At 46.6% G+C, this 27,315-nt stretch overlaps 2 protein-coding genes across 4 annotated transcripts; one reads left to right on the plus strand and one right to left on the minus strand.

Moving 5' to 3' along the window:
- Window positions 1-757: 757 nt before the first annotated feature.
- On the plus strand, window positions 758-6,272 carry POLR1G (RNA polymerase I subunit G). Its single transcript, XM_082263373.1, has 3 exons — window positions 758-814; window positions 3,581-3,704; window positions 5,874-6,272. The coding sequence occupies exons 1-3, from the start codon at window positions 802-804 to the stop codon at window positions 6,268-6,270; spliced, it is 534 nt and encodes a 177-aa protein (XP_082119499.1). The 5' UTR covers window positions 758-801; the 3' UTR covers window positions 6,271-6,272.
- A 2,330-nt stretch (window positions 6,273-8,602) lies between these two features.
- On the minus strand, window positions 8,603-25,959 carry LOC309559377 (uncharacterized protein). 3 transcript variants are annotated; one of them, XM_082262638.1, is made up of 4 exons: window positions 25,844-25,959; window positions 15,859-15,993; window positions 13,088-13,230; window positions 8,603-9,324 (listed from the first exon to the last, which is right to left on the minus strand). In XM_082262638.1, the coding sequence occupies exons 2-4, from the start codon at window positions 15,989-15,991 to the stop codon at window positions 8,785-8,787; spliced, it is 816 nt and encodes a 271-aa protein (XP_082118764.1). In that variant the 5' UTR covers window positions 15,992-15,993; window positions 25,844-25,959; the 3' UTR covers window positions 8,603-8,784. The 3 variants fall into 3 exon arrangements, with proteins under 3 accessions (XP_082118764.1, XP_082118763.1, XP_082118762.1); XM_082262637.1 differs by lacking the exon at window positions 25,844-25,959 and adding an exon at window positions 21,602-22,043; XM_082262636.1 differs by lacking the exon at window positions 25,844-25,959 and having other exon boundaries at window positions 15,859-16,175.
- Between the last annotated feature and the right edge of the window lie 1,356 nt (window positions 25,960-27,315).

Here is a 27,315-nt window from a genome sequence, read left to right on the forward strand (position 1 = left end):
CAGATTTATTTGTATCATTTATCATTTTCCTTCCACTTCACAATTATGGCCACTTTGTGTCGTCTATCACATAAAATCCCAATAAAATACATTTACATTTCTGGGGGTAACATGAGAAAATGGGGGAAATTTCACGGGGTGTGAATACTTTTGCAAGGCGCTGCATATATATAAAAAAAATACAATACATGTCATACCTCCTGTATACAGGCCCATATACACAATATAATACAGTATATAAGAGGTAGTGAGGTATACAGTACAGAGTATATATATATGACCCAGTATATAAGATATATACTCTGTATACATCACAACTTCTTTATATATACACATAGCAGTGACGTATACAGCACAGAGTATATAGGAAGCAGTGACGTGTACAGCAGGGTGTCCGCTCACCTGTCAGTCGGGTTGGAGGCTCCGGGTGGGGGGTGGCGGAGTTGCCCGGATCCGGGTGTGCGAAGTTTGGGAAGTTTTCCGCCCCTCCCCCTCACATTCCAGCTCTGCCAGGTGTGTCCCCGCTGACAGGTGGGGCGGACGCTCGGCATGCCGGGAGATGTAGTGCCCCGCCCCCCCTCTACTCATTCCGCCTCATTGGGGACTGAACTGCAACTCCCAGAAGGCTGCGCGAGGAGAGGGGGAGGAGTATATCACCGCCGCCCCGCCCTCCTCCTCCTCCCCTAACCCGCCTGGCCACGCCCACCCCCGCCCGTGCCAGGGAAGGCGGAGTTCTGTCACTATGGTGAGTGGGCGGGCAGAGCGGGGAAGGGGAGGAGTCTCGGAGGAGCGGAGAGGAGGATGGACGGGACGGGTAAGATGGCGGCGCCCTGCCGGGGAGCACGTGTGATGGGGGAGGGGCGCTCCGGGAATGATCGGGGCGATCTGTGGGGTCACTCATAGATTATCGCCGTGTTATCGCTCCGAGCGGTATGAGAGCCCGACATATCCTGAGCGCTGATTGGAGGGGCTGTGATCAGAGGGCGGGGCTTATCCCTAAAGCGGACCTATTATGTGTCAGCTCTGTGTGATAGGGCCGTGATGGAAGCTGATCTACAATCCCCTCCCCCAATCTATAATTCTCCTCCCCCAATTTATAACCCCTCCCCCAATCTATGATCCCCTTCCACAGTCTATAATCCCCTCACCCCAATCTACAATCCCCTCCCCCCAACCTATAACCCCCTCCCCCAATCTACAATCCCCTCCCCCAATTTATAATCCCCTTCCACAGTCTATAATCCCCTCCTCCCAATCTACAATCCCCTCCCCCAATCTATAATCCCCTCCCCCAATCTAGAATCCCCTCCCCCAATCTATAACCCCCTCCTCCCAATCTACAATCCCCTCCCCCAGTCTATAATTCCCCTCCCCAATCTATGCTCACCTTCTAATCTACAATCCCCTCCCCCCCAACCTATCACCCCCTCCCAATCTACAATCCCCTCCCCCAATCTACAATCCCCTCCTCCAATCTATAACCCCCTCCCCCTTCTAAATCTACAATTCCCCTCCCCAATCTTTAATCTGCTCCTACTAATCTACAACCCTCTCCCCTGATCTCCCCCCATCTACAATCCCCTCCCCCAATATATAATCCCCTCCCCCTGCTCTCTGATCACAGTGGGAGTGTTGGGTGTGTCCTCTCTGTGATCTCCTCCCAGCATGCTTTGCAGCTCCTCCTCCTATTCTAAGGACTACATGTCCCATGGTACCACACTGATTCCTGTACTGACTCTCCCTTCTGAAACTCCTCCCCCAGAAGGCGGGCTCTGTGAAGGTGTGACACAGCAGTTTCTCCTAACAGGGGGTGGTGACTCTGGAAGGAGATGGGCGGGGTCTTCCTCATGGGAGGAGTCCGGAGATGACTGGAGGATGATGGGGGGGGGGGGGTTATTGAACCTGGGGTGGGGGTGGGGTCACCTCGGACTCAGGGAACAGTGTCCCCTCCTGTGTCAGCGTCACAGAGCCCCGCCCCCGGACATCCTCAGGTGAGGATCCTCCCCGAGTCCCGGCTCCGCCCCCTCTCTGTCACTGGGAGGGGTTTGTAATAAAGTTACATTTTGCGCTGTGAGCCGCTCTCCGATTCTCATCTCCAGACTCCTCCCACAAGGAAGATCCCGCCCACCTGTCATCCTTAGAAATAGAGAAGGAGCTGCAAAGCATGCTGGGAGTGCGGGAAGGTGTGGGAGGAGATCTATTGCTGGGAACCAATCACAGAGAGGACACACCCAGCACTCTGATTGGTCAGAGACTCCTCCTGGGTGTGACCTCCCTGATATATAGGGGGAGGGGGATATTGATCAGGTGCTTGGAAGAGGGGAGGGGGTATTGATCAGATATTTGAGGGCGGGGAGGGGGGTATTGATCAGATATACAGGGGGGGGTATTGATCAGGTGTTTGGAGGAGGGGAGGGGGTATTGATATGAAATTTGGGGGCGGGGAGAGGGGTATTGATCAGATATATACGGAGGAAGGGGGGTATTGATCAGATATATGAAGGAGGGGAGGTGGGCTATACCCCAGGTGAGCCCCATCCCCCCCCAGTATACATCTGATATCCCCAGGTGAGGGCCCCCCCAGTATACATCTGATATCCCCCAGGTGAGGGCCCCCCCCAGTATACATCTGATATCCCCCAGGTGAGGGCCCCCAGTGTACATCTGATATCCCCCAGGTGAGGGCCCCCCCAGTATACATCTGATATCCCCCAGGTGAGGGCCCCCCCCAGTATACATCTGATATCCCCAGGTGAGGGCCCCCAGTGTACATCTGATATCCCCCAGGTGAGGGCCCCCCCCCAGTATACATCTGATATCCCCAGGTGAGGGCCCCCCCCAGTATACATCTGATATCCCCCAGGTGAGGGCCCCCCCAGTATACATCTGATATCCCCCAGGTGAGGGCCCCCCCAGTATACATCTGATATCCCCAGGTGAGGGCCCCCCCCCAGTATACATCTGATATCCCCCAGGTGAGGGCCCCCCCCAGTATACATCTGATATCCCCCAGGTGAGGGCCCCCCCAGTATACATCTGTTCTCACCCAGGTGAGGCCCCCCAGTATACATCTGATATCCCCAGGTGAGGGCCCCCCCCAGTATACATCTGATATCCCCAGGTGAGGCCCCCCCCCCAGTATACATCTGATATCCCCAGGTGAGGCCCCCCCCCCAGTATACATCTGATATCCCCAGGTGAGGGCCCCCCCAGTATACATCTGATATCCCCCAGGTGAGGGCCCCCCCCAGTATACATCTGATATCCCCCAGGTGAGGGCCCCCCCCCAGTATACATCTGATATCCCCCAGGTGAGGGCCCCCCCAGTACACATCTGATATCCCCCAGGTGAGGGCCCCCCCAGTATACATCTGATAACCCCCAGGTGAGGCCCCCCCCCCAGTGTACATCTGATATCCCCCAGGTGAGGGCCCCCCCAGTACACATCTGATATCCCCCAGGTGAGGGGCCCCAGGTGTGGGTGAGGGGTATATAGCGATATCCCTGGCCCTGTACAGACCTCCTTCGATGGGGGATGATGATATTGATTATTGATTGGATATCGGTTTTTCTCTTCCAGGGAGGAGCCATTATCGTTGTCCCTCAAACTTCAGCCCAGTGTCTGAGTGTGATGGCTCGGTGACCTCTGAACCCGACACAGAGATCTGGCTGATCAGAGCCCCCCCAGACTTCAATCCGGAGAGGTAGGTAGACCTCCATGTATATGTCAGTGTGAGTCCCGTCCACAAGGGGGCAGCACTGCTCTAATCCCAAAGACATTGGATGGAAGACCGACATGCCAGACCCCCCACATAGATATAGAATGCTGGAGGAGTTCAGGTCTGTTCCTGGTGACCCCCCCCCCCAACCTGAGCTCATATAGGGATAGGGATATGCTGATATTAGAGGAGATACATGGGGGGGGGGGGATATACTGATATAAGAGGGGATACATGGGGGGGATATACTGATAATAGAGGCGATACATGGGGGGGATATACTGATAATAGAGGAGATACATGGGGGGGGGGGGGATATACCGACAATAGAGGGGATACATGGGGGGATATACTGATGATAGGATACATGGGGGGGGGGATATACTTATAATAGAGAGGATAAATGGGGGGTATACTGATAATAGGATACAGGGGGGGGATATACTGATAATAGAGGGGATACATGGGGGGTATATACTGATATAAGAGGGGATACATGGGGGGGATATACTGATAATAGAGAGGATACATGGGGGGATATACTGATAATAGAGAGGATACATGGGGGGATATACTGATAATAGAGGGGATACATGGGGGGATATACTGATGATAGAGAGGATATACTGATGATAGGATACATTGGGGGGGGGGGATATACTGATGATAGAGGGGATACATGGGGGGGATATACTGATATAAGAGGGGATACATGGGGGGGGATATACTGATAATAGAGAGGATACATGGGGGGTATATACTGATATAAGAGGGTATACATGGGGGGATATACTGATAATAGAGGGGATACATGGGGGGGATATACTGATGATAGGATACATGGGGGGATATACTGATAATAGAGGGGATACATGGGGGGGATATACTGATGATAGAATACATGGGGGGATATACTGATGATAGGATACATGGGGGGGGTATACTGATAATAGAGGGGATACATGGGGGGATATACTGATAATAGAGAGGATATACTGATGATAGGATACATTGGGGGGGGGGGATATACTGATGATAGAGGGGATACATGGGGGGGATATACTGATATAAGAGGGGATACATGGGGGGGATATACTGATATAAGAGGGGATACATGGGGGGGATATACTGATAATAGAGAGGATACATGGGGGGTATATACTGATATAAGAGGGGATACATGGGGGGATATACTGATAATAGAGGGGATACATGGGGGGGATATACTGATGATAGGATACATGGGGGGATATACTGATAATAGAGGGGATACATGGGGGGATATACTGATAATAGAGAGGATATACTGATGATAGGATACATTGGGGGGGGGGATATACTGATAATAGAGAGGATATACTGATGATAGGATACATTGGGGGGGGGGGATATACTGATAATAGAGAGGATATACTGATGATAGGATACATTGGGGGGGGGGATATACTGATGATAGAGGGGATACATGGGGGGGATATACTGATATAAGAGGGGATACATGGGGGATATACTGATAATAGAGGAGATACATGGGGGGGATATACTGATATAAGAGAGGATACATGGGGGGATATACTGATAATAGAGAGGATATACTGATGATAGGATACATTGGGGGGGGGGGGGTATACTGATGATAGAGGGGATACATGGGGGGATATACTGATATAAGAGGGGATACATGGGGGGGATATACTGATATAAGAGGGGATACATGGGGGATATACTGATAATAGAGGAGATACATGGGGGGGATATACTGATATAAGAGAGGATACATGGGGGGATATACTGATAATAGAGAGGATATACTGATGATAGGATACATTGGGGGGGGGGATATACTGATGATAGAGGGGATACATGGGGGCGGGATATACTGATAATAGGATACATGGGGGGATATACTGATAATAGAGGGGATATACTGATGATAGAGGGGATACATGGGGAGTATACTGATAAAAGAGGGGATACATGGGGGGGATATACTGATGATAGAGGGGATACATGGGGGGGGGGTATACTGATGATAGAGGGGATACATGGGGGGGATATACTGATGATAGGATACATGGGGGGATATACTGATAATGTGGGGGGGGGGGGGTGTATGACATGTGACTCAGATCTAACCCTCCCCCTCTCTTTCAGCTTGAACTCTCATCGCTTCCCGCTCCCCGGCTACAAGATGCAGAAGGTGAAGTCTGGCGGTATGAAGAGGTTCTGCCACGTCATGGCCTCGCCCTGCTCTGACACCCCTTTCTCGCCTCTTCTGTGTCACCCCGATGAGGGCTCGGGGGGCAGACTAGTTTGTGTTCCATCATTCAAAGGCACCATCTCAGTGGCGGAGGCCCACGGGGACCCCAGCGCTCTTCATACTATCCCAGACAGGCCCCCGCTAACCATCCCCCCGGGGCTGAAGCAAAGATTCCAGCCGTTTGGTTCTCTTCCACCCAGAGACGGCAGTGGGGGGGACTCACTGTTACCGGGCAGCACCAAGAAAAAAAAGAAAGCAAAAAAACGCAAACGGGAGGAAACGGGACACTAACCCCTATTGGGGGTCGCAGCTTAGATAATTCCTAGGATAGAGATCAATAAATCCTTTTTTCTTAGAAGTTTCATGGCTGATCTGTATTACTGCAACCGTCCACTATGTGGCTAATCTGTATTACTGCAACCGTCCACTAGAGGGCTGATCTGTATTACTGCAACTGTCCACTAGAGGGCTGATCTGTATTACTGCAACCGTCCACTAGAGGGCAGATCTGTATTACTGCAACCGTCCACTAGAGGGCAGATCTGTATTACTACAACCGTCCACTAGATGGCTGATCTGTATTACTGCAACCGTCCACTAGGTGGCTAATCTGTATTACTGCAACCGTCCACTGGGTGGCTGATCTGTATTACTGCAACCGTCCACCAGATGGCGGATCTGTATTACTGCAACCGTCCACTAGAGGGCAGATCTGTATTACTGCAACCGTCCACTAGAGGGCTGATCTGTATTACTGCAACCGTCCACTAGGTGGCTGATCTGTATAACTGCAACCGTCCACTAGGTGGCTGATCTGTATAACTGCAACCGTCCACTAGGTGGCTGATCTGTATTACTGCAACCGTCCACTAGGTGGGTGATCTGTATAACTGCAATCGTCCACTAGGTGGGTTATCTGTATAACTGCAATCGTCCACTAGGTGGGTGATCTGTATAACTGCAATCGTCCACTAGGTGGGTGATCTGTATTACTGCAGTCATCCACTAGATAGCAGATCTGTATTACTGCAACCGTCCACTAGATGGCAGATCTGTATTACTGCAACCGTCCACTAGATGACAGATTTGTATTACTGCAACTGTCCACTAGATGGCAGATCTGTATTACTGCAACCGTCCACTAGATGGCAGATCTGTATTACTGCAACTGTCCACTGGGTGGCTGATCTGTATAACTGCAACCGTCCACTAGGTGGCTGATCTGTATAACTGCAATCGTCCATTAGATGGCAGATCTGTATAACTGCAACCATCCACTAGGTGGCTGATCTGTATTACTGCAACCGTCCACTAAGTGGCTGATCTGTATTACTGCAACCGTCCACTAGATGGCAGATCTGTATAACTGCAACCATCCACTAGATGGCAGATCTGTATAACTGCAACCGTCCACTAGGTGGCTGATCTGTATTACTGCAATCATCCACTAGATGGGTGATCTGTATTACTGTAACTGTCCACTATGTGGCTGATCTGTATTACTATAACCGTCCACTAGATGGCAGATCTGTATTACTGCAACCGTCCACTAAATGGCAGATCTGTATTACTGCAACTGTCCACTAGATGGCAGAGCTGTATTACTGCAACCGTCCACTAGGTGAGTAATCTGTATTACTGCAACTGTCCACTAGATGGCTGATCTGTATTACTGCAACTGTCCACTAGATGGCCGATCTGTATTACTGCAACTGTCCACTAGATGGCAGATCTGTGTTACTGCAACCGTCCACTAGATGGCAGATCTTTATTACTGCAACTGTCCACTAGATGGCAGATCTGTATTACTGCAACCGTCCACTAGATGGCTGATTTGTATTAGGCCTCATGTACATTACAGGCTGTCCATGTACACATAGGCTTTTAGGATAGTTTAGGAGCTGCTGCAGTTGGGGGAGGTTTAACTTCCCTCTCCTGATTGTGTAAGAATTGCCTTCAGGATAGGAATGTTTTGACCGCCGGCAGCAAAGCGCAGTTAAATTGTGGCACAACTTTGCAGCATTTTGCATTTTCCCGTGGCCGGCTGTCAAAACATTCCTTTTCTTCGATTCTTTCATATCTGTATTACTGCAACCGTCCACTAGATGGCTGATTTGTATTACTGCTACCGTCCACTTGATGGGCGATCTGTATTACTGCAACCGTCCACTAGATGACAGATCTTTATTAGTGCAACTGTCCACTAGATGGCAGATCTGTATTACTGCAACCGTCCACTTGATGGGCGATCTGTATTACTGCAACCGTCCACTAGATAGCAGATCTGTATTAGTGCAACCGTCCACTAGATTGGTGGTCTGTATTACTTCAACCGTGCACTAGGTGGGCAATCTGTATTACTGCAACCGTCAACTAGAGGACTGGTCTGTAATACTGCAACCCTCCACTAGATGGGTGATTTGTATTACTGCAACTGTCCACTAGATGGCAGATCTGTATTACTGCAACTGTCCACTAAGTGGCAGATCTGTATTACTGGAACTGTCCACTAGGTGGCTGATGTGTGTGACTGCAACCATCCACTAGGTGTCACCCCTGACATGTATTGTGAGCTATTACTAGTGGAATTACAACAAACAGACGACCACATGACGGTGAATTCGGTTTGTTCTGATGAGTTTGTAAAAATAGACTTTAATGTGAGATTCTGAGAAGGTTCTACGGGGTACAAGAATGATAAAAGACATTTCATAGACTATAAAACTCTCTATGTACATAGGAGGCTCAGCCTCTGCTGATGGAGGAAATAGTCCTAGGAGGTCATTGTCTTTGTTTCTCCTGTCATCATACGTTTCCTTCCTTACATTCAGATGTTGCAGTCCCTGATGATGTCATACTGTTCTTCGATGATGTCATGGTTTCTTCATTTGTGTCATCGTCCCCCGATGAAGTCATGGTTACATCCTGGGATGTGGCGGGTTCAGGTGAAGTCTCTGCCGGCAGAGCCGGGACTGAGGATATGATTTTGCGGTACACTCCGCTCTGTTCCATGGCTTTCCGTAGACGTTCCCATCCCCCCTCTTCCCCTTGGAGGGCCCGTTCATATAGTCTAGTGTGGGCCCTCAGTTCTCGGATGGAGCGCTGCGTCTCCCGAGTCCGTCGCAGCAATGCCAGAGAGCGCAGGGAGACTTCCAGGAGGTTGGAAGGGGCTGGTCTGTTTATTGGGGGCGTGGAACTGCAAGGCACTAGAGAGGGGGTGGGGCTAGGGGGAGGGGCTAGGCGTGGAGCTATCCTGGGATATGATCGAAGAATTGGAAGATAGGACGAAGAAGAGGGGCACTTCCGATGGCGACGTGCAGGAGGCTGGATAAGGAGGAGCCGAGGCTGCAATAAATAAAATAGAAATGAGAACACATTCCAATGTGGAACTCCACCCACTGTATACAATGTATATGCTGTTTACTCCTCCCCTTCTATAGACACCGACCAATCAGAACATTCCAACCCCTGAGTATATACACGACTCGCTTACAACTTAGTTCAGAGCACTCGGGTGAATGTGATGATTCACCCAGGAGAAATGACACCAGAGAGGCTCCCATGGATGGTCCTTTCTCTCATCCAGAAGAAATGATGTCATTGATGGTCCTCACCCTGAAGAAATTGCACCATAGAGGGTCCCATGGATGGTCCTCACCCAGGAGAAATGACATCATAGAGGCTCTTATGAATGGTCCTTTCCCTCACCCAGGATAAAAGGCACCATAAAGGCTCCCATGGATGGTTTTCACCCTGGAGAAATTACACCATAGAGGCTCCCATGGATGGTCCTCACCCAGGAGAAATAACATCATAGAGGATCCTATGGATGGTCCTCTCCCTCAAGCAGGAGAAATGAAAATATAGAGGCTCCCATGGGTGGTCCTCACCCAGGAGAAATGACACCGTGGAGGCTCGTGGATGGTCCTCTCCCTCGCCTAGACAAAATGACACCATAGAGGGTCCCATGAATGGTCCCTTTCCTCACCCTGGAGAAATGACATCATAGAGGGTCCCATGAATGGTCCCTTTCCTCACCCTGGAGAAATGACATCATGGAGCCTCTCATGGATGGTTCTCCCCCTCACGCAGGAGAAATTACACTTTGGAGGCTCTCATGGATGGTCTTCTCCCTTACCCAAGAAAAATGACACCATAGAGACTCCCATTGATGGTCCTCACCCAGGAGAAATTACACCATAGAGGCTCCCATGGATGGTCCTCACCCAGGAGAAATTACACCATAGAGGCTCCCATGGATGGTCCTCACCCAGGAGAAATTACACCATAGAGGCTCCCATGGATGGTCCTCACCCAGGAGAAATAACATCATAGAGGATCCTATGGATGGTCCTCACCCAGGATAAATGGCACCATAAAGGCTCCCATGGATGGTCCTCTCCCTCACCCCAGAGAAATTTTACCATTGAGACTCACATGGATGGTCCTTTTCCTCACCCAGGAGAAATGATAGCATAAAGGCTCCCATGGATGGTCCTCACCCTCACCTCGGAGAAATGACACCTAGAGGCTCCCATGGATAGTCCTCTCCCTCGCCCAGGAGAAATGATACCATAGAGGCTCCCATGGATGGTTCTCCCCCTCACGCAGGAGAAATTACACTTTGGAGGCTCTCATGGATGGTCTTCTCCCTTACCCAAGAAAAATGACACCATAGAGACTCCCATTGATGGTCCTCACCCAGGAGAAATTACACCATAGAGGCTCCCATGGATGGTCCTCACCCAGGAGAAATTACACCATAGAGGCTCCCATGGATGGTCCTCACCCAGGAGAAATTACACCATAGAGGCTCCCATGGATGGTCCTCACCCAGGAGAAATAACATCATAGAGGATCCTATGGATGGTCCTCACCCAGGATAAATGGCACCATAAAGGCTCCCATGGATGGTCCTCTCCCTCACCCCAGAGAAATTTTACCATTGAGACTCACATGGATGGTCCTTTTCCTCACCCAGGAGAAATGATAGCATAAAGGCTCCCATGGATGGTCCTCACCCTCACCTCGGAGAAATGACACCTAGAGGCTCCCATGGATAGTCCTCTCCCTCGCCCAGGAGAAATGATACCATAGAGGCTCCCATGGATGGTTCTCCCCCTCACGCAGGAGAAATTACACTTTGGAGGCTCTCATGGATGGTCTTCTCCCTTACCCAAGAAAAATGACACCATAGAGACTCCCATTGATGGTCCTCACCCAGGAGAAATGACATCATGGAGCCTCTCATGGATGGTCCTCACCCAGGAGAAATTACACCATAGAGGCTCCCATGAATGGTCCTCACCCAGGAGAAAGGACAGCACAGAGGCTCCAATGGATGGTTCTTTCCCTCACCCCGGAAAAATGAAACCATAGAGGCTCCCATGGATGGTCCTCACCCAGGAGAAATGGGGGTCTCCCTCTTTGCCATGGAGACAAGGACTATAGAGATGTGCAGGATGGAAAAGGGTTTTTTTTTTTAATACGTTTGTTAGGTTAATCATTTTATTTCATCATATTATATTATGTTAGAAATTTGGTTTGTTTTCAGAATTAGTTTCGAATATTCGTTATTTTCTAATCCAATTAGAAAATGAATTCGAAATTGAAAATTCAAAATTTTGAACACAATTTTCCTTATTCGGAGATCAGGATATATCCAAATTGCATAATCACAATAGTAACGAATTTTAACGATTCTGAAATAAATTATAATGAAACAAGTGATCTAAATTTGAATTAGAAAATTAATTAGAAATGGAGACATATTGCAATAAATACATTAAGGAATAAAAGTGAAAAAATATGATAATTCCTACTTAGGCTGCTAAATGGAAAAGAAAAAAAAAATAGAATAATACAGAATAAAATAGAAAATATTCTATATAATTTTTTTCTATTATTTTATTTTTTATTGTATTCTGTTCTGTTTTATTTCTTTTTTTTCTATTCTAGTCTGCTTTGTTTTATTCTATTATCTTAGGCTGCTAAATAGAATATAAAAAAAAATAGAATAAAATAGAAAATATTCTATTTTATTTAAAATTAATTGGAAATGGAGACATATTGCAATAAATACAGTAAGGTATAAAAGTGAAAAAACAGGATAATTCCTACTTAGGCTGCTAAATGGAAAAAAAAAATAGAATAATACAGAATAAAATAGAAAATATTCTATATAATTTTTTTTTATTATTTTATTATTGTATTCTGTTCTGTTTTTTTTTCTATTCTCTTAGGCTGCTTAATAGAATAGAAAAAAAATAGAATAAAATAGAAAATATTCTATTTTATTTTTTTCTATTATTTTATTTTTTATTGTATTCTGTTCTGTTTTATTTCTTTTTTTTTTCTATTCTAGTCTGTTTTGTTTTATTCTATTCTCTTAGGCTGCTAAATAGAATAGAATATAAAACAAATAGAATAAAACAGAATAAAATAGAAAATATTCTATTTTATTTTTTCTATTATTTTATTTTTTATTGTATTCTGTTCTATTTTGTTTTATTTCTTTTTTTTTTCTATTCTAGTCTGTTTTGTTTTATTCTTTTCTCTTCTTTTCTATTCTATTGTATAAATCAGTGTAAGTAGGAATCATCCTGTTTTTTCACTTTTATACCTTATTGTATTTATTTCAATATGTTTCCATTTCCAATTTATTTTCTGATTAAAATTCAGATCATTTGTTTCATTATAATTTTTGTCAGATTCATTGGAATTCTTTACAATTGTGATTTGGAAATTCGGATACATCCTGATCTCTTAAAAAATCCAAAATTTTGTACCAATTTTGAATTGTAACAAAACGAAGGATTAAAATTAAAGGAGAACCCCAAATTTTGCTTTGTTACCCAAAACGAGAATAGAGGGGAATTTTCCGGCTGGGTCACCTGTTCTGATGACAGCTAAAACGGAAATTCCTGCACTTTAGAGGGACTTCCTCCTACTTCCTGTTCTGTGATTGGTGGAGCAAATTCCTAGAAATCTCACCAATGGGAAAGATGGCAAACAAAGATCTGAAGGGTTTAATCTTTTCCCAGCTTTAGATTTACTTTCCGGTGATGTTACCGCCCGGACCCCTCCCCCGTCTCTCCTGGCGGCTCACCTGTTTCAGTACGACATTCTGCAGTATATAGATGGGAGTATACGCCGTCTGCACGGTGGCTGTACCCTGCGGGCCGGATCCTGGTCCATTGACGCTGGTTGATCCATTTGTTTCTTCTGAGCTGAGGCTTTCCGAGCTGCTATCTGTGAAGGGACCACAAAGAACATCCATCAGACATGGATTCCCGAGAGAGGAAGAGACAGAGGACAAGGAAAGAGAAGACTGGAAGAAGAGGAAAACACGAGGAATGGAGCGTGATGGCGGAAGGCAAGGAATACTCTTCACACGGCCCAGTTCTAATGAAGTTTAGTCACCCGATGGAGAAGACTTGTATGGAACCAAACCTCTCGCTGTGTGGAAGTTGAAGATATTGGCAAAAAGAAAATGGAGGGTAATAGGGAGGAGAAGGGTTGGTGGTACTGTAGATGTTACTGTTGGAGGGTAATAGGGAGGAGAAGGGACGGTGGTACTGTAGATGTTACTGTTGGAGGGTAATAGGAGGAGAAGGGGTGGTGGTACTGTAGATGTTACTGTTGGAGGGTAATAGGAGGAGAAGGGTTGGTGGTACTGTAGATGTTACTGTTGGAGGGTAATAGGGAGGAGAAGGGATGGTGGTACTGTAGATGTTACTGTTGGAGGGTAATAGGGAGGAGAAGGGGTGGTGGTACTGTAGATGTTACTGTTGGAGGGTAATAGGGAGGAGAAGGGATGGTGGTACTGTAGATTTTACTGTTGGAGGGTAATAGGGGGAGAAGGGTTGGTGGTACTGTAGATGTTACTGTTGGAGGGTAATAGGGAGGAGAAGGGATGATGGTACTGTAGATGTTACTGTTGGAGGGTAATAGGGAGGAGAAGGGATGGTGGTACTGTAGATGTTACTGTTGGAGGGTAGTAGGGAGGAGAAGGGATGGTGGTACTGTAGATGTTACTGTTGGAGGGTAATAGGGAGGAGAAGGGATGGTGGTACTGTAGATGTTACTGTTGGAGGGTAATAGGGAGGAGAAGGGATGGTGGTACTGTAGATGTTACTGTTGGAGGGTTATAGGGAGGAGAAGGGGTGGTGGTACTGTAGATGTTACTGTTGGAGGGTAATAGGGAGGAGAAGGGATGGTGGTACTGTAGATGTTACTGTTGGAGGGTAATAGGGAGGAGAAGGGGTGGTGGTACTGTAGATGTTACTGTTGGAGGGTAATAGGGAGGAGAAGGGATGGCGGTACTGTAGATGTTACTGTTGGAGGGTAATAGGGAGGAGAAGGGATGGTGGTACTGTAGATGTTACTGTTGGAGGGTAATAGGGAGGAGAAGGGATGGTGGTACTGTAGATGTTACTGTTGGAGGGTAATAGGGGGAGAAGGGTTGGTGGTACTGTAGATGTTACTGTTGGAGGGTAGTAGGGAGGAGAAGGGGTGGTGGTACTGTAGATGTTACTGTTGGAGGGTAATAGGGGGAGAAGGGTTGGTGGTACTGTAGATGTTACTGTTGGAGGGTAATAGGGAGGAGAAGGGATGGTGGTACTGTAGATGTTACTGTTGGAGGGTAATAGGAGGAGAAGGGGTGGTGGTACTGTAGATGTTACTGTTGGAGGGTAATAGGAGGAGAAGGGATGGTGGTACTTTAGATGTTACTGTTGGAGGGTAATAGGGAGGAGAAGGGGTGGTGGTACTGTAGATGTTACTGTTGGAGGGTAATAGGGAGGAGAAGGGATGGTGGTACTGTAGATGTTACTGTTGGAGGGTAATAGGGAGGAGAAGGGATGGCGGTACTGTAGATGTTACTGTTGGAGGGTAATAGGGAGGAGAAGGGATGGTGGTACTGTAGATGTTACTGTTGGAGGGTAATAGGGAGGAGAAGGGGTGGTGGTACTGTAGATGTTACAGTTGGAGGGTAATAGGGAGGAGAAGGGATGGTGGTACTGTAGATTTTACTGTTGGAGGGTAATAGGAAGAAGGGTTGGTGGTACTGTAGATGTTACTGTTGGAGGGTAATAGGGAGGAGGGGGTTGGTGGTACTGTAGATGTTACTGTTGGAGGGTAATAGGGAGGAGAAGGGATGGTGGTACTGTAGATGTTACTGTTGGAGGGTAATAGGAAGAAGGGTTGGTGGTACTGTAGATGTTACTGTTGGAGGGTTATAGGAAGAAGGGTTGGTGGTACTGTAGATGTTACTGTTGGAGGGTAATAGGGAGGAGAAGGGGTGGTGGTACTGTAGATGTTACTGTTGGAGGGTAATAGGGAGGAGGGGGTTGGTGGTACTGTAGATGTTACTGTTGGAGGGTAATAGGGAGGAGAAGGGTTGGTGGTACTGTAGATGTTACTGTTGGAGGGTAATAGGGAGGAGAAGGGTTGGTGGTACTGTAGATGTTACTGTTGGAGGGTAATAGGGAGGAGAAGGGATGGTGGTACTGTAGATGTTACTGTTGGAGGGTAATAGGAAGAAGGGTTGGTGGTACTGTAGATGTTACTGTTGGAGGGTTATAGGAAGAAGGGTTGGTGGTACTGTAGATGTTACTGTTGGAGGGTAATAGGGAGGAGAAGGGATGGTGGTACTGTAGATGTTACTGTTGGAGGGTAATAGGAGGAAGGGTTGGTGGTAATATAGATGTGGATCGTGTTTGGTGACTGGGAGAGTCTGTGATGGCGTTGGTGTGTTTACAGATGAAATGTGGTTGGACTGTTAATGTTCTTCTTGGAGAGGAAATTATAACGATATTCTTCATGAATGTTCTACAAATAGTAGGAGAAGAGTGATTAGGTGAAGAAGTTTCCATCTACCTGAGTACCCAGAATCCTTTTCGCTTTCACTTTGCACTTTAGACTTCACGCCGGGCTTCTTCCCCGCCTCGCTGTCCTCGTCTTTTTCTTCTTCCGGATTTGGGGGTCCGGTCTCGGTTGGTGGGGATTTCATGGCTGCTGTTTAGAGAGAAGTGAAAGCAGAGATATCCATCCAGACTCTTCAACCAAGAGATGTAATAATCGGTTGCGTTGTGATGAGTTCTGAGGGGCAGAAACAAACAGCGGTTGTGATAACGATATCGATGTCTAATAGTACTTGGACCATTTCTAGGCCCTTCAGTAGACCCTTCCACCCCTATCTGGCTGGGTGGCTGCAGGTTGAAGATGATAATAATTCTGACTTTACCCTACTTATTATAAGTGACCAGTGAAGGTACATCTATGTTCCTGGGGTGTCCAGACTGGGGAGCGCTTTTATTCCACCTGACAGTAGCAGTTCTATGTGTGTTGGGGACATGATGGGCAGTTGGTGCAAACAATGAATGTGACATGTCAGCCATTTACTTTGGAGGCATCTCATCTGCATTTAAAGCTGAGAAGAACTTCATAGTAAGGATGAGTTGTAAAGATAAACATAGAAAGAGGAGTAAAATTCCCAACACTGGAGGGTCATCACTATAGGGACAGCACTCCACACTGACAGCAGCAAGAGATGGTAAGTGGCCATTGTGACACTAACTGGTTGAGGGTTAGGGTTGGTGGTCACTAAGCTTCTACAGCAGTGGAATCCAGAAGCTTAATACCATCATCCAGATCGGGCGAATATCATTTGGCAAGGTCCAGATCAGATGGTCGGTTATGATGGGCAGCATTTTTGACTAGTGTGTGCTAACAAAACAAGGAGCAGAGCTGAACGAGGACCCCAAATAATAAGATCAGATAGGTGGAGGATAAGACATTACACAGCAGAATATATAAAACCAATAATACAGAGATAAAGTACAGTCAGACATCAAAGGAAAGTGGCAGTAAGGTATTTCGGCAGTTAGAGGAGTGAGGGACAATGAGTAACAACTTCACTTAGAACAAAGGTGGAGCTACTCACATCCAGGACCTGGTTTTTGACATCTGTAGATAATGGAACAGTGGGTTGCCATAATATGGCTCGTTTCCACTGAGCTTTCTGGTTCGGTTCGGTTCGGTACGGTACGCTATTTATGCCGTTTCCATTGTGAATGGTACCCTAATTCCGAACCGTACCACTTTTTTGGTACCCTTTCGTTGGGGTACCAAGCACATTAGTACCGTACCAACAGGGTGGAGCTACACTCTGCAGAACTTTGATTGGTTGACAGAGAATCATCTATCACAGCTTTCCTGCTACACCACGCCTATCATGAAAGGGTACTATTGGCAGTGGAAACGCAATGTGTAACGTTCCGAACCGTACCGTACTGAACCGTACCACTCAGTGGAAACTAGGCATTAGTCTATAGGGCACTATATGTATGTATATAAAGAGAGAGAGATTGAGGTGTATATTGTCACTAACGACTGGTGCTCCATAGTGGCTACAAGATAAGGTATACACTATATGACCAAAGGCATGCGAACACTACTCCAAAAGACTGAGTTCAGGTGTCCCCAGTGAAGGGTCCCGGTAATACTTCATCATACAAAGACATTGTATACAATTGTGCTCTTCCAACCTTGTAGTACATTTGGTAAAGACCCTTTTCTGTTCCAGCATAACTGTGCTCCCCCCCCCCCCGTGTACAAAGCCATCTCTATAAAGACATGGGTTCACCAGTTTGAACCAGCTCCATAACGACATGGGTTCACCAGTTTGAACCAGCTCCGTAAAGACATGGGTTCACCATATTGAACCAGCTCCGTAAAGACATGGGTTCACCATATTGAACCAGCTCCATAAAGACATGGGTTCACCAGATTGGACCAGCTCCATAACAACATGCGTTGACCAGTTTGAACCAGCTCTATAAAGACATAGGTTGACCAGATTGGTGTGGAGGAACTCAAGTTTCCTGCACAGAGCCCTGACCTCATCCCTACTGAACATCTTTGGGATGAACTGGAACCCCCGTTTGTGACCATGGGTGCTTTTTTTTTTCTTTTTGGGCCCAATGTGTGAGCCATGTCTTCTCATCAAACTTAAGTACTCACAAATAGGCAAAAATTCCCACAGACAAATCTTGTAGGAAGCCTTCCCAGAAGAGTGGAGCAAGCTGCATGAAGATATGGTTTGGCCAGTTTGGTCCTGCAAAGAGCTCTGACCTAAACCCTACTGAACACCTTTGGAATGAATTGGAATACCAATGGTGAGCCAGGTCCTCCCATCCATCATCAGTGCCTGACCTCAAATATGGGCACAAATTCCCTCTAAAATGTTTTGGAAAGTCTTCCCATAAGAATGGAGAATATTGTAGCTACAAATTGGGACAGCTCCATAAAGACATGGTGTGATCAGTTTGTTGTGGAGGAACCTGAGTGTCCTATACAGAGCCCTGACCTCAGCCCTACTAAACACCTTTGGGATGAATTTGGAACATTATTTTTTAGCCAGGTCTTTTTTCTGGTCCCCAAAAAGTAAGCCAGGTTGTGACGGGAGTCACTTTGGTTGGGCGACCTGTGGAACACCGCTTACCTTAGAGAGGTTGGGAAATCCCTCTCTCAGTGTCCAATAAATATCTGTCTTTCGCTCCCAGTGGCGGTGAGTACCGTCACACAGGTCATCCAACATCAGTACCTGACCTCACAAACGGACACAAATTTCAACAGATATCCTCCAAAATATTGTGGAAAGTCTTCCCAAAAGAGTGGAGCATGTTATAGACGCAAAGTGGGACAGCTCCACTAATACACAGTGCTGTATTTTGGCCTAGGCCGACAAGGCCCAGGCCTAGGGCGGCACTTTGCAGGGGGGCGTCAAAAAAGCCCTCCTCCACCTTTAGGCTCTATTGGCCACTAGTTGCTAGAGCTGCCTCTCTCATCCCCCCCTCTCTCTCACCCCCTCTCTCTCTCTCACCCCCCCTCTCTCTCTTTCTCTCTCATCCCCCCACTCTCTCTCTCTCTCTCTCTCATCCCCCCCTCTCTCTCACCCCCTCTCTCTCTCTCACCCCCCCTCTCTCTCTTTCTCTCTCATCCCCCCACTCTCTCTCTCTCATCCCCCCCTCTCTCTCACCCCCTCTCTCTCTCACCCCCCCTCTCTCTCTTTCTCTCTCATCCCCCCACTCTTTCTCTCTCATCCCCCCACTCTCTCTCTCTCATCCCCCCTCTCTCTCTCTCTCATCCCCCCCCTCTCTCTCTCTCTCTCTCTCTCATCCCCCCTCTCTTTCTCATCCCCCCTCTCTCTCTCTATCTCTCTCTCATCCCCCCTCTCTCTTTCTCATCCACCCTCTCTCTCTCTCTCTCATCCGCCCTCTCTCTCTCTCATCCCCCCCTCTCTCTCTCATTCCCCCTCTCTCTCTCTCTCATCCCCCCTCTCTCTTTCTCATCCGCCCTCTCTCTCTCTCTCTCTCTCTCTCTCTCTCTCTCTCATCCGCCCTCTCTCTCTCTCTAATCCCCCCTCTCTCTCTCACCCCCTCTCTCTCTCTCATCCGCCCTCTCTCTCTCTTATCCCCTCTCTCATCCCCTCTCTCTTTCTCATCCCCCCTCTCTTTCTCATCCCCCCTCTCTTTCTCATCCCCCCTCTCTCTCTCTATCTCTCTCTCATCCCCCCTCTCTCTTTCTCATCCACCCTCTCTCTCTCTCTCTCATCCGCCCTCTCTCTCTCTCATCCCCCCCTCTCTCTCTCATTCCCCCTCTCTCTCTCTCTCATCCCCCCTCTCTCTTTCTCATCCGCCCTCTCTCTCTCTCTCTCTCTCTCTCTCTCTCATCCGCCCTCTCTCTCTCTCTAATCCCCCCTCTCTCTCTCACCCCCTCTCTCTCTCTCATCCGCCCTCTCTCTCTCTTATCCCCTCTCTCATCCCCTCTCTCTTTCTCATCCCCCCTCTCTTTCTCATCCCCCCTCTCTCTATCTCTCTCTCCCTCTCTCTCATCCCCCCTCTCTCTCTCTCATCCCCCCTCTCTCTCTCTCTCATCCCCCCTCTCTCTCTCTCACCCCCCCCTCTCTCTCTCATCCCCCCTCTCTCTCTCTCATCCCCCCTCTCTCTCTTACCCCTCTCTCTTTCTCATCCCCCCCTCTCTCTCTCTATCTCTCTCTCATCCCCCCTTTCTCTTTCTCATCCACCCTCTCTCTCTCTCTCTCTCATCCGCCCTCTCTCTCTCTCTCATCCCCCCTCTCTCTCTCTCATCCCCCCCTCTCTCTCTTACCCCTCTCTCTTTCTCATCCCCCCTCTCTCTCTCATTCCCCCTCTCTCTCTCATCCCCCCTCTCTCTTTCTCATCCGCCCTCTCTCTCTCTCTCATCTGCCCTCTCTCTCTCTCTCATCTGCCCTCTCTCTCTTTCTCATCTGCCCTCTCTCTCTCTCTTATCCGCCCTCTCTCTCTCTCATCCTCCCTCTCTCCCCCCCTCTCGTGAGATCTCAGGGGTTCATGCTGGGACTTGTAGTCCTTCAAGTTTGGACGGAGTCACATCCATTAAAAAGGAAGGATACGGGCACATTTAAATAGGAGGGGGAGGGGGGTGCCCAATTTTAGTCTTGCCTAGGGCAGCACAAAACTAAAATACACCACTGCTAATACATGGTGTGACCCGTTTGTTGTGGAGGAACCTAAGTGTCCTGTACAGAGCCCTGACCTCAACCCTACTGAACACCTATGGTATAAATTAAAATACCAGTTGGGAGCCAGGTCTTCTCATCCAACATCAGTACCTGACTTCACAAATGATCAGACTTATTCAAAGAGGTAGCTCTACAACTAAGCCCAATTCAGGTGAACTGAATCCATTAGGACATGGTTCGATGAACTTGGTATGGAAGAACTCATGTGTCCTGCACAGAGCCCTGACCTCAAACCTACTGATCACCTATGGAATACCAAATGGGAGCCAGGTCTTTTAATCCATCGGTACCTGACCTCACAAATGGGGGGGGAATCCCACAAACACTCTCAAAAATCTTGTAAAAAGTCTTCCCAGAAGAGTGGAGGATGGGGTAGCCACAAAGGATGTAATTCCATATTAATGGCCATGGGGGGAGGAAGACGGCATCTCCATGGCCATGGTTCTAGAAAGGGATGTCCAACAAGCTCCTATAGATGTGATGGTCAGGGGTCTACAGATAGTGTAGGATTTGGATCACAGAGAAGAGATTCACTAGTCATTCTGCACAGGATTCACCCTCCGGTGTGTAGCTCAAGGTCCTTTAGGAACCCACAGATCTCTCCCTCCCGTAGCATGTCGTGCTGCCATACAAAGTATCCTAGTCACTTTTCCTTCTCCTAAACAAGCAAAAAGTTGGGGGAGCAAACCCTGAACATGTATTTCTAAAGCTGGTGCAGCTATGAACCGAGCGACATGTATATTAAAAAAGAATAGCGCACACATGCAAAAGAAATGACTATCAAATATGAAGACAATCCATAAATAAAAATGGGGATTTAGTCCCACCATATGGCCATATCGTGCTCAAGCCCACCACTACGTCAAAGTACCCCATTATCAGTGGGTCCTACACTATCCATGAAAAAGAGGTGAATCCAGCCTTTCTAACCCTTGGAGATAACACTCCTTGCTGGGAGAGATGTGCTAATGCACTACAGGGGACTCCTCCTATATCTAGTTTTCCTCCTCCTGTCATATGTAACGTTGTGTCACTCACCCTTTTCCTTCGCCGTTCTCGTTCTTCTGCTATTTTTCACTCTCCGTAGTTCCCAGATGGAAGGGATTTCTCAGCTTGCTCTCCCTCCGTCTCTTGTGTATGAGTGTTGAAGGTCTCTTGTGTATATACGAGTCTGCAAGGTGGACCCGTCTGGGTTCAGTAGTCACCTCCCATTGTACAGTACAGTCTGTGATTGCCTGGGGAAGGTATGAGTAACGCGGTGTACTGTACTCGCTGTACGCTCCACCCTGTACAGTCCACACACGTGGAGTGACATTCCTCCCTTCCACATGGAGAACAGTGTGTTGTGTTTATCCAGCTTTTATCTATTATTTCTTATTCTCTTCTGCCAGCCAATAAAACGCCTGACCTCCGATGTGCTCTGGCTGGCTGCGTTGGTGTAGAATGCAGTACGGCATGTTCTAGTGCGCCGTACTGTTAGGCTGACAGCAGCCATGGAAAGGGAATACAAGGAGCTCAACTCACTCAGCTACAACACAAGGAGAAGGGTCGGCGTGTGACTGTAAATTTTTCAAATTCCATTGGACGCTGAAAATAAACAACAGCGTTTTTGGAAATAAGGATCCTTATTGTGGTGTGTTAGCTTTGTTAACTCAACCAAAGGTCTAACCAAGACACCCCCGAATACCATTAGTGACCCTTAGAATGGACACCTCTCTGCTCATGGACTCTAATGTAGAACATAAGAACAGAAGAACTTAAGGGGTTCGCCATCAGTTGGGTACGTGGTTGTCCATGGTTGGGGATTTTCAGTGCTCATCCTATACAGAAGTCTACTCTACAGCTATAAATGAGCCATTAGACAGCTGAGATGGTTACTTATTGGTCTCTCTCAGAGCTGTTACCCCCCCCCCCCCCATAATACATAGTATGGGCTTTCGTCTTCCAGTCTTCTACCCAATAGGCTCATCCAATGGTCTGTAGTAGATAAGTGAAGTTATCCTAAAATGTATGGGCATTTTAGAAGAACTTAAAGAAGAACTTAAAGGGTTCGCCATCAGTTGGGTACGCGGTTGGCCATGGTTTTCAGTGCTCATCCTATACAGAGGTCTACTCTTCAGCTATAAATGAGCCATTCGACAGCTGAGATGGTTCCTTATTGGTCTCCCTAAGAGCTGTCACCCCCCCCCCCATAATACATAGTAAGGGCTCTTGGCTTCCAGTCTTCTACCCAATGGGCTCATCCAATGGTCTGTAGTAGATAAGTGAAGTTATCCTAACATGTATGGGCATTTTAGAAGAACTTAAAGAAGAACTTAAAGGGTTCGCCATCAGTTGGGTACGCGGTTGGCCATGGTTGGGGATTTTCAGGGCTCATCCTATACAGAAGTCTTCTCTTCAGCTATAAATGAGCCATTAGACAGCTGAGATGGTTCCTTATTGGTCTCCCTAAGAGCTGTCACCCCCCCCCCCCCAATACATAGTAAGGGCTCTCTCGGGCTCTCCAGTCTTCTACCCAATGGGCTCATCCAATGGTCTGTAGTAGATAAGTGGAGTTATCCTAAAATGTATGGGCAGCCAATTTGGTGCCTCAGTTTTTGATGGAGTTTGAAAGGTACTCCTGACAGGTTTTTCCTGCACTCCGGGGCTTCGTTAAGAGATTTCTCCTCACTTCCTGACCTGCTGACAACGTTTTACCAGACAGGAGGTGAGAGGGAATCTCCAACAACAACATTGACAGACATTAAGAATTCCTTTCCTGAAAAGGGTAGGAGAAGGTTAGACCCCCTGTCAGATTTCTATTTCCCTGTCCATGTTGCAGATTCCCCATCACTTCCTTTCTGGTAAAACATTGTCAGCAGGACAGGAAGTGAGGAGAAATCTCCCTAACCTCAGATGCATGGTATGCATGGGAATTACATACAGACAACTCCATAGTGATCCATCTAATATCTGTATATATAGGATATATAGAAACCCCTATACTGATCACCCTTATATCTGTATATATAGAATGTATAGAAACCCCTATACTGATCACCCTTATATCTGTATATATAGGATGTATAGACATCCCTATACTGACCCCCCTAATATCTGTATATATAGAATGTATGGACACCCCTATACTGTCTCTCTATATATCTGTATATATATATATATACATATATTTGGACACTCCTATACAGACCCCCCTAATATCTGTATATATAGGATGTATGGACACCCTTATACTAATCCCCCATTATATCTGTATATATAGGATTTATGGACACCCCTATACTGACCCCCCCACTTATATCTGTATATATAGGCTGTATTGATACCCCAATACTGATCCCCTCATATATGTATATATAGGATGTATATACACCCCTATACTGATCCCCCTAATATCTGTATATATAGTATGTATGGACACCCTTATACTAATCCCCCATTATATCTGTATATATAGGATGTATGGACACCCCTATACTGATCCCCTCATATATGTATATATAGTATGTATGGACACCCTTATACTAATCCCCCATTATATCTGTATATATAGAATGTATGGACACCCCTATACTGACCCCCCCCCCACACTTATATCTGTATATATAGGCTGTATTGATACCCCATATACTGATCCCCTCATATATGCATATATAGGATGTATATACACCCCTATACTGACCCCTATATATCTGTATATATAGGATGTATGAACACTCCTATACTGCCCCCTTATATCTGTATATATAGGATGTATATACACCCCTATACTGAGCCCTTATATATATGTATATATAGGATGCATGGACACCCCTATGCTGAGCCCCCATATATCTGTATATATAGGATGTATGGACACCCCTATGCTGAGCCCCCATTTATCTGTATATATAGGATGTATAGACACCCCTATACTGACCCCCATATATCTGTATATATAGGATGTATAGACACCCCTATACTGCCCCCTTATATCTGTATAAATAGGATGTATGGACACCCCTATACTGAGCCCTTATATATATGTATATATAGTATGTATGGACACCCCTATGCTGAGCCCCATATATCTGTATATATAGGATGTATGGACACCCCTATACTGACCCCCCATATATCTGTATATATGGGATGTATGGACACTGCTATACTTATCCCCATATATCAGTATATATAGGATGTATGGACACCCCTATGCTGAGCCCCATATATCTGTATATATAGGATGTATGGACACCCCTATGCTGAGCCCCCATATATCTGTATATATAGGATGTATGGACACCCCTATACTGACCCCCATATATCTGTATATATAGGATGTATGGACACCCCTATGCTGAGCCCCCATATATCTGTATATATAGGATGTATAGACACCCCTATGCTGAGCCCCCATATATCTGTATATATAGGATGTATGGACACCCCTATACTGACCCCCATATATCTGTATATATAGGATGTATGGACACCCCTATGCTGAGCCCCCATATATCTGTATATATAGGATGTATAGACACCCCTATGCTGAGCCCCCCATATATCTGTATATATAGGATGTATGGACACCCCTATACTGACCCCCATATATCTGTATATATAGGATGTATAGACACCCCTATGCTGAGCCCCCCATATATCTGTATATATAGGATGTATGGACACCCCCTATACTGACCCCCATATATCTGTATATATAGGATGTATGGACACCCCTATGCTGAGCCCCCATATATCTGTATATATAGGATGTATAGACACCCCTATGCTGAGCCCCCATATATCTGTATATATAGGATGTATGGACACCCCTATGCTGAGCCCCCATATATCTGTATATATAGGATGTATAGACACCCCTATGCTGAGCCCCCATATATCTGTATATATAGGATGTATGGACACCCCTATACTGACCCCCATATATCTGTATATATAGGATGTATGGACACCCCTATGCTGAGCCCCCATATATCTGTATATATAGGATGTATAGACACCCCTATGCTGAGCCCCCATATATCTGTATATATAGGATGTATGGACACCCCTATGCTGAGCCCCCATATATCTGTATATATAGGATGTATGGACACCCCCTATACTGACCCCCATATATGTGTATATATAGGATTTATGGAGACCCATATATATTATTACCCATTAACCCCCCCCCCCATCACAAACTCAACTGCTTTGGCAATGCTAAAATGTATTTGGTCCTGCCAATAAAGCTAATTTGAATTTGAATTCATATATGCAGATGGGACCCCTTACCTTGCTGCGCTCCTCTCTGGTATCTGATGAATTGTCTCTTCTCCTATGAGTGTCTCTGACACCTCTTGGTATAAGCCCTGCCCTGTCCCAGTCCGCTCTCCGCCTCTCTAGGAAGGCTGTATTGTCTCCCTGCCATGCTCTGCGGGGATCTATAGCTGCTGCTGTTGGGATTACATAATGAAGTCGTTCACATGGATGTTATAAGCCGGAGCGGGTGTTACACCGCGATCATGTGACCCTCCTGGATCCCTCTAAGGGGTTTATCTGAATGGATATCGGGGTCATTCATGGTATTCCATCGCCCTGTACTGATCCCCCATATATCTGTATATATAGGATGTATGGTCACCCCTATACTGACCCCCATATATCTGTATATATAGGATGTATGGACACCCCTATACTGACCCCCCCATATATCTGTATATATGGGATGTATGGACACCCCTATACTGACCCCCCATATATCTGTATATATAGGATGTATGGACACCCCTATACTGAACCCCCATATATCTGTATATATAGGATGTATGGACACCCCTATACTGACCCCCCATATATCTGTATACATAGGATGTATGGACACCCCTATACTGAACCCCCATATATCTGTATATATAGGATATATGGACACCCCTATACTGACCCCCCATATATCTGTATATATAGGATATATGGACACCCCTGTACTGACCCCCCATATATCTGTATATATAGGATGTATGGACAACCCTATACTGAACCCCCATATATCTGTTTATATAGGATGTATTGGACACCCCTATACGGACCCCCAAATCTGTATATATAGGGTGTATGGACACCCCTATACTGAACCCCCATATATCTGTATATATAGGATGTATGGACACCCCTATACTGACCCCCATATATCTGTATATATAGGATGTATGGACACCCCTATACTGACCCCCCCCATATATCTGTATATATGGGATGTATGGACACCCCTATACTGACCCCCCATATATCTGTATATATAGGATGTATGGACACCCCTATACTGAACCCCCATATATCTGTATATATAGGATGTATGGACACCCCTATACTGACCCCCCATATATCTGTATATATAGGATGTATGGACACCCCTATACTGAACCCCCATATATCTGTATATATAGGATATATGGACACCCCTATACTGACCCCCCATATATCTGTATATATAGGATATATGGACACCCCTGTACTGACCCCCCATATATCTGTATATATAGGATGTATGGACAACCCTATACTGAACCCCCATATATCTGTTTATATAGGATGTATTGGACACCCCTATACGGACCCCCAAATCTGTATATATAGGGTGTATGGACACCCCTATACTGAACCCCCATATATCTGTATATATAGGATGTATGGACAACCCTATACTGACCCCCATATATCTGTATATATAGGATGTATGGACACCCCTATACGGACCCCCATATATC

The sequence above is a fragment of the Pelophylax lessonae genome (assembly GCF_965119305.1).
Source record: "Pelophylax lessonae genome assembly, chromosome: 7".
Taxonomy (NCBI): domain Eukaryota; kingdom Metazoa; phylum Chordata; class Amphibia; order Anura; family Ranidae; genus Pelophylax; species Pelophylax lessonae.

What these genes read in the sequence shown, in the direction of transcription:
- POLR1G (XM_082263373.1), top strand. An exon ending in CCAGACTTCAATCCGGAGAG is followed by an intron (nt 3,705 to 5,873) that starts GTAGGTAGACCT and finishes CCTCTCTTTCAG; the next exon opens with CTTGAACTCTCATCGCTTCC.
- LOC309559377 (XM_082262638.1), bottom strand. Translation starts at nt 15,991, where the DNA reads ATGAAATCCCCACCAACCGAGACCGGACCCCCAAATCCGGAAGAAGAA. An exon ending in AAAGGATTCTGGGTACTCAG is followed by an intron (nt 13,231 to 15,858) that starts GTAGATGGAAAC and finishes GTCCCTTCACAG; the next exon opens with ATAGCAGCTCGGAAAGCCTC. An exon ending in AGAATGTCGTACTGAAACAG is followed by an intron (nt 9,325 to 13,087) that starts GTGAGCCGCCAG and finishes TATTTATTGCAG; the next exon opens with CCTCGGCTCCTCCTTATCCA.